Raw genomic sequence first — 8227 nt, 5'->3', positions numbered from 1 at the left:
TCGGGCCATCAATTAGGACCTAAGGAACCATAGTCACCATCTCGCCATGATCGTTCCTCATTTTTTGCATTTTTGGCCAAAAAACTAGAATTTCGCCCGATTCCCATATTTTTGTGTGCTATCGCCCACGCCTTCTGAGTGGGTCGGGCCCCCCGGAGCCGGATCGCCTAAAAATTTTCCGGACTATCAAATACGACCTACGGAACCATAGTCACCGCCCCGCCATGATCGTTCCTAGTCTTTTGCGTTTTTCAGCCAAAAAACTAGAATTTCTCGCGATTTCCATATTTTCGTGTGCTTTAGCCCACGCCTTCAAAGGGGTCCCGGGAACCCGAACCCCGATCGTCTAAAAATTTTCCGGGCCATCAAATACGACCTAAGGAACCATAGTAACCACCCCGCCATGATCGTTCCTCATTTTTTGCGTTTTTCGGCCAAACAACTAGAATTTCGCCCGATTCCCATATTTTCGTGTATACCCACGCATTCCTAGTGGTCCCAAGAGCCGCGGACCCCGATCACCTAAAATTTTTTCGGACTATCAAATAAGAACTAAGGAACCATAGTCACCGCCCAGCCACGATCGTTCCTAGTTTTTTCCATTTTTCGGCCAAAAAACTAGAATTCCATGCGATTCCCATATTTTCGTGCCCTATAGCCCACGCCTTCCAAGCGAACCCGGGAACTCCGGACCCCTATCGCCTAAAATTTTTCCGGACTATCAAATACGACCTAAGGAACAATAGTCACCGCCCAGCCATGATCATTCCTCATTTGTTGCGTTTTTCGGCCAAAAATCTAGAATTCCGCCCGATTACAATATTTTTGTGTGCTATTGCCCACCCTTCCAAGTGGTTCCGGGACCCCCAGACCCCGATCGCCTAAAATCTTTCCGGGCCATCAAATACGACCTAAGGAACCATAGTAACTGCCCCGTGATCATCGTTTCTCATGTTTTGAATTTTTTCGCCAAAAAACTAGAATTACGCCCGATTCCCATATTTTCGTGTGCTATATCCACGCCTTCCAAGTGGTTCGGGGAGCAGCGGACCCCGATCGCCTAAAATTTTTCTGGACTATCAAATATGACCTAAGGTACCATAGTCGACGCCCCACCATGATCGTTCCAAATGCTTTGCATTTTTCGGCCAAAAAACTAGAACTCCGCGCGATTTGCATATTTTCGAGTGTTATAGCTTACGCCTTTCGAGTGGTCCCGGGAGTCGTGGTCCCCGATCGCCTAAAATTTTCCGGGCAATCAAATACGACCTAAGGAACCATAGTCACCGCCCTGCCATGATCCTTCCTCATTTATTGCATTTTTCAGCCAAAAAGCTAGAATTTCGCTCGATTACCATATTTTTGTGTGCCCCACGCCTTCCGAGTGGGCCGGGCCGCCAGACTCGGATCGCCTAAAAATTTTTCGGGCAATAAATTAGGACAAAAGGAACCATAGTCACCGCCTCGCTATGATCGTTCCTCATTCTTTGCATTTTTTGGACAAAAAACTAGAATTCCGCCCGATTCCCATATTTTTGTGTGTTATATCCCACGCCTTCCGAGTGGGTCGGGCCCCCCGGAGCCGGATCGCCTAAAATTTTTTCGGACTATCAAATACGACCTAAGGAACCATAGTCACCGCCCAGCCATGATCGTTCCTAGTATTTTCCATTTTTCGGCGAAAAAACTAGAATTCCGCGTGATTCCCATATTTTCGTGTCCTATAGCCCACGCCTTCCAAGTGAACCCGGGAACTCCGGACCCCTATCGCCTAAAATTTTTCCGGACTATCAAATACGACCTAAGGAAAAATAGTCACCGCCTAGCAATGATCATTCCTCATTTGTTGCGTTTTTCTGCCAAAAATCTAGAATTCCGCCCGATTATAATATTTTTGTGTGCTATTGCCCACCCTTCCAAGTGGTTCCGGGACCCCCGGACCCCGATCGCCTAAAATTTTTACGGGCCATCAAATACGACCTAAGGAACCATAGTAACCTCCCCGCGATCATCGTTTCTCATTTTTTGCATTTTTCGGCCAAAAAACTAGAATTACGCCCGATTCCCATATTTTCGTGTGCTATACCCACGCCTTCCAAGTGGTTCGGGGAGCCGCGGACCCCGATCGCCTAAAATTTTTCCGGACTATCAAATACGACCTAAGGTACCATAGTCACCGCCCCAAAATTATCGTTCCAAATGCTTTGCATTTTTCGCCTAAAAAACTAGAACTCCGCCCGATTTGCATATTTTCGTGTGCTATAGCTTACGCCTTCCGAGTGGTCCCGGGAGCCGTGGACCCCGATCGCCTAAAATTTTCTGGGCCATCAAATACGACCTAAGGAATCATAGTCACTGCCTCGCCTTGATCGTTCCTCATTTTTTGCATTTTTTGCCCAAAAAACTAGAATTCCGCCCGATTCTCATATTTTTGTGTGCTATAGCCCACGCATTCCGAGTGGTCCCAAGAGCCGCGGACCCCGATCGCCTAAAATTTTTCCGGACTATCAAATAAGACCTAAGGAACCATAGTAACCGCCCAGCCATGATCGTTCCTAGTTTTTTCCGTTTTTCGGCCAAAAAACTAGAATTCCGCACGATTCCCATATTTTCGTGTCCTATAGCCCACGCCTTCCAAGTGAACCCGGGAACTCCGGACCCCTATCTCCAAAAATTTTTCTGGACTATCAAATACGACCTAAGGAACAATAGTCACCGCCCAGCCATGATCATTCCTCATTTGTTGCGTTTTTCGGCCAAAAATCTAGAATTCCGCCCGATTACAATATTTTTGTGTGCTATTGCCCACCCTTCCAAGTGGTTCCGGGACCCCCGGACCCAGATCGCCAAAAATCTTTCCGGGCCGTCAAATACGACCTAAGGAACCATAGTAACCACCCCGCGATCATCGTTTCTCATGTTTTGAATTTTTCGGCCAAAAAACTAGAATTACGCCCGATTCCCATATTTTCGTGTGCTATACCCACGCCTTCCAAGTGGTCCGGGGAGCCGCGGACCCCGATCGCCTAAAATTTTTCCGGACTATCAAATACGACCTAAGTTACCATAGTCAACGCCCCACCATGATCGTTCCAAATGCTTTGCATTTTTCGGCCAAAAAACTAGAACTCCGCGCGATTTGCATAATTTCGTGTGCTATAGCTTACGCCTTCCGAGTGGTCCCGGGAGCCGAGGACCCCGATCGCCTAAAATTTTCCGGGCCAACAAATACGACCTATGGAACCATAGTCACCGCCCCGCCATGATCGTTCCTCATTTATTGCGTTTTTCGGCCAAAAAGCTAGAATTCCGCTCGATTATCATATTTTTGTGTGCCCCACGCCTTCCGAGTGGGCCGGACCACCGGACTCGGATCGCCTAAAAAATTTCCGGACTATCAAATATGACCTAAGGAACGATAGTCACCGCCCCGCCATGATCGTTCCTAGTCTTTTGCGTTTTTCAGATAAAAAACTAGAATTCCGCGCGATTTCCATATTTTCGTGTGCTTTAGCCCACGCCTTCAAAGGGGTCCCGGGAACCCCGAACCCCGATCGTCTAAAACTTTTCCGGGCCATCAAATACGTCCTAAGGAACATAGTAACCACCCCGCCATGATCGTTCCTCATTTTTTGCGTTTTTCGGCCAAACATCTAGAATTTCGCCCGATTCCCATATTTTCATGTGCTATACCCACGCATTCCGAGTGGTCCCAAGAGCCGCGGACCCCGATCGCCTAAAATTTTTCCGGACTATCAAATAAGACCTAAGGAACCATAGTCACCGCCCAGCCATGATCGTTCCTAGTTTTTTCCGTTTTTCGGCAAAAAAACTAGAATTCCGCGCGATTTCCATATTTTCGTGTCCTATAGCCCACGCCTTCCAAGTGAACCCGGGAACTCCGGACCCCTATCGCCTAAAATTTTTCCGGACTATCAAATACGACCTAAGGAACATTAGTCACCGCCCAACCATGATCATTCCTCATTTGTTGCGTTTTTCGGCCAAAAACCTAGAATTCCGCCCGATTACAATATTTTTGTGTGCTATTGCCCACCCTTCCAAGTGGTTCGGGGACCCCCGGACCCAGATCGCCAAAAATCTTTCCGGGCCGTCAAATACGACCTAAGGAACCATAGTAACCACCCCGCGATCATCGTTTCTCATGTTTTGAATTTTTCGGCCAAAAAACTAGAATTACGCCCGATTCCCATATTTTTGTGTGCTATACCCACGCCTTCCAAGTGGTCCGGGGAGCCGCAGACCCCGATCGCCTAAAATTTTTTCGGACTATCAAATACAACCTAAGGTACCATAGTCACCGCCCCACCATGATCGTTCCAAATGCTTTGCATTTTTCGGCCAAAAAACTAGAACTCCGCGCGATTTGCATAATTTCGTGTGCTATAGCTTACGCCTTCCGAGTGGTCCCGGGAGCCGTGGACCCCGATCGCCTAAAATTTTCCGGGCCATCAAATACGACCTACGGAACCATAGTCACTGCCTACCATGATCGTTCCTCATTTATTGCGTTTTTCGGCCAAAAACCTAGAATTCTAGTCGATTACCATATTTTTGTGTGCCCCACGCCTTCCGAGTGGGCCGGGCCACCTGACTCGGATCGCCTAAAAAATTTTCGGTCCATTAATTAGGACCTAAGGAACCATAGTCACCGCCTCGCCATTATCGTTCCTCATTTTTTGCATTTTTTGGCCAAAAAACTAGAATTCCGCCCGATTCCCATATTTTTGTGTGCTATCGCCCACGCCTTCCGAGTGGACCGGGCCCCCGGACCCGGATCGCCTAAAAAATATACGGACTATCAAATACGACCTAAGGAACCATAGTCACCGCCCCGCCATGATCGTTCCTAGTCTTTTGCATTTTTCAGCCAAAAAACTAGAATTCCGCGCGATTTCCATATTTTCGTGTGCTTTAGCCCACGCCTTCCAAGGGGTCCCGGGAACCCCGAACCCCGATTGCCTAAAAATTTTCCGGGCCATCAAATACGACCTAAGGAACCATAGTAACCACCCCGCCAAGATCGTTCCTCATTTTTTGCAATTTTCAGCCAAACAACTAGAATTTTGCCCGATTCCCATATATTTGTGTGCTATACCCACGCATTCCGAGTGGTCCAAAGAGACGCGGACCCCGATCGCCTAAAATTTTTCCGGACTATCAAATAAGACCTAAGAAACCATAGTCACCGCCCAGCCATGATCGTTCCTAGTTTTTTCCATTTTTCGGCCAAAAAACTAGAATTCCGCGCGATTCCCATATTTTCGTGTCCTATAGCCCACGCCTTCCAAGTGAACCCGGGAACTCCGGACACCTATCGCCTAAAATTTTTCCGGACTATCAAATATGACCTAAGGAACAATTGTCACCGCCCAGCCATGATCATTCCTCATTTGTTGCGTTTTTCTGCCAAAAATCTAGAATTCCGCCCGATTACAATATTTTTGTGTGCTATTGCCCACCCTTCCAGGTGGTTCCGGGACCCCTGGAACCCGATCGCCTAAAATTTTTACGGGCCATCAAATACGACCTAAGGAACCATAGTAACCTCCCCGCGATCATCGTTTCTTATTTTTTGCATTTTTGGCCAAAAAACTAGAATTACGCCCGATTCCCATATTTTCGTGTACTATACCCACGCCTTCCAAGTGGTCTGGGGAGCCGCGGACCCCGATCGCCTAAAATTTTTCCGGTCTATCAAATACGACCTAAGGTACCATAGTCACCACCCCACCATGATCGTTCCAAATGCTTTGCATTTTTCGCCCAAAAAACTAGAACTCCGCGCGATTTGCATATTTTCGTGTGTATAGCTCACGCCTTCCGAGTGGTCCCGGGAGCCGTGGACCCCGATCGCCTAAAATTTTTCGGGCCATCAAATACGACCTAAGGAACCATAGTCACCACCCCGCCATGATCGTTCCTCATTTATTGCATTTTTCGGCCAAAAAACTAGAATTCCGCTCGATTACCATATTTTTGTGTGCTATTGACCATGCCTTCCGAGTGGGCCAGGGCGCCGGACTCGGATCGCCTAAAAAATTTTCAGGCCATCAATTACGACCTAAGGAACCGTAGTCACCGTCTCGCCATGATCATTCCTCATATTTTGCATTTCCAATGCTCTTCCAGCAAATCTAGCTTAACTAGAAACACTTCATTATTTTTCTCTTTGTTTGCTCGGGAAAACCTTAAAGTCGGTTCCCCCACTTCCACTAGCATCAAAGCCTCTGAACCGTACACAAGTGAAAAGGGAGTTTCACCCATTCTCAACTTTGCCGTGGTCCGGTATGCCCATAACACACCCAGTAGATCATCTGGCCACTTGCCTTTAGCATCTTCTAACTTCTTTTTAAGATCTTGAATAATCACCTTGTTGGTCGACTCCGCCTGTCCATTTGAAGTTGGGTGGTATGGAGAAGATGCAATTCGTTTGATCTTCAATCCTTCCAGAAACTTCGTGACTTTAGAATCTATAAAATGTGGACCGTTGTCACAAGCAATATCCTTTGGTATTCCAAATCGACAGACGATATGATCCCATATAAAATCGATCACCTATCGTTCTCCGATCTTTTGGTAGGCACCTGCTTAAACCCATTTAGTAAAATAATCAGTTAAAACCAAAAGAAAGTTTACCTTACAAGGTCCTTGTGGCAAGGATCGACTATGCCCATCCTCCATTTCATGAATGGCCATGGCCAAACCACCGAATGCAAAAGTTCCACCGGTTGATGCACTAATTGTGTATGTCATTGACATTTATCGTACTTTTGTATAAATGTCTTCGCGTCTTGCTCCATTTGGGGCTAATTGTAGCCAGCTCTGACTAACTTGAGAACCAATGAGTCTGCACCGAAATGGTTCCTGCATCCCCATCATGAACTTCCCTCATCACGTAGTCAGCCTCCGAGGCCCCTAGACACCGAGCCAATGGTCCTTGGACTGACCTCCTATATAATTGTCCATCAGCAAGACAGTAACGAGCCACCTTGGTCCGTAGTGCCCGGGATGCTTTTGCATCTTCGGAACATTTACCATGTATTAGATATTCAATAAACTCATTCCTCCAGTCCCATATTAAGTTGGTTGAATTAATTTCATAGTAGTCGTCCACATCCAACATCGAATGCAGTAATTGAACGAACGCACCGAAATCAGATCATTTTATCTCTATGGATGAACCCAAATTAGCCAATGCGCCTGCCTCCACATTTTCCTCCCTTGGAATGTCGATGATTGACCACTCTCTGAATCGGGAGAGTAGCACCTTAACATTGTTCAAGTATTGCGCATGTGTTCCTCCTTGGCGTCGAAGATTCCGTATACTTGGTTCACCACCAGCTGGGAGTCGCATTTTATTTCGATAACCTCGGAACCTAGTACTCGATCTAGTTTGAGTCCTGCAACCAAAGCTTCATACTCGGCTTTATTTTTAGTTAATGGCACAGTTTTAATGGCCTGTCTCAAGGTTTCCCCCGAAAGAGTGATTAATACTATCCTGAGATAGGACCCTTTTACGTTGGAAGCCCCATCCATAAACAAGGTCTAAACTCTCGATACCGTTACCGATACCAACACTGCTTCTTTACCAGCTAAATACATTAATCTTGGACTGAAATTGGCCACAAAGTCGGCCAAAACTTGTGACTTGATTGCTGTCCTGGGCTTGTATGTAATGTCGAATTCATTGACTTCGACTGCCCATTTAGCCAAATGGCCCGATAACTCAGGATTATGAAGGACATTTCTTAAGAGAAATGTTGTCACAACGACTATTGGATAACATTGAAAATAAGGCCTAAGCTTTCGAGAGGAAACTAGGGGAGCTAAGGACAACTTTTTAAGGTGCGGATAGCATGTCTCTGCTCTAGATAATATTTTACTAATGTAATAAACTGAAGACTGCATACCTTCTTATTCCCGAACCAAAATGACACTTACCACTAATTCCGAGACTGCTAGATAAATCAATAGTTGCTCCCTTCTCCTGGTTTTGACAACAACGGAGGGCTAGACATGTAGATTTTTATGTCTTCTAGTACCTGTTGGCATTTTGGAGTCCATACAAAGTTGTTCTTCATTTTCAAAAGAAAAAAGAAGTGATGACACTTTTCCGAAGACCTCGAGATGAATCTGCCTAGAGCCGCCGGTCAACCTCTGTACTTATTTCACGCCTGTCACCTAGTCCGGGATATCCTCGATG

General features: G+C 46.4%; 1 protein-coding gene across 1 annotated transcript; it reads right to left on the bottom strand.

Annotated features, from left to right (window-relative positions):
- Positions 1-6123: 6123 nt before the first annotated feature.
- LOC142173602 (uncharacterized) lies at positions 6124-6783 on the bottom strand. Its single transcript, XM_075239225.1, has 2 exons — positions 6661-6783; positions 6124-6528 (listed from the first exon to the last, which is right to left on the bottom strand). The coding sequence occupies exons 1-2, from the start codon at positions 6781-6783 to the stop codon at positions 6124-6126; spliced, it is 528 nt and encodes a 175-aa protein (XP_075095326.1).
- Positions 6784-8227: the final 1444 nt, after the last annotated feature.

This window comes from Nicotiana tabacum, chromosome 19 (genome assembly GCF_000715075.1).
Source record: "Nicotiana tabacum cultivar K326 chromosome 19, ASM71507v2, whole genome shotgun sequence".
Taxonomy (NCBI): Eukaryota; Viridiplantae; Streptophyta; class Magnoliopsida; order Solanales; family Solanaceae; genus Nicotiana; species Nicotiana tabacum.
This window is presented reverse-complemented; position numbering and strand designations above follow the sequence as displayed.

Coding starts and splice junctions, on each gene's coding strand:
- LOC142173602 (XM_075239225.1), bottom strand. CDS start 6,783: ATGTCAATGACATACACAATTAGTGCATCAACCGGTGGAACTTTTGCA. Junction 6,529..6,660: donor TGCCACAAGGACCTTGTAAG/GTAAACTTTCTT, acceptor GGAATACCAAAG/GATATTGCTTGTGACAACGG.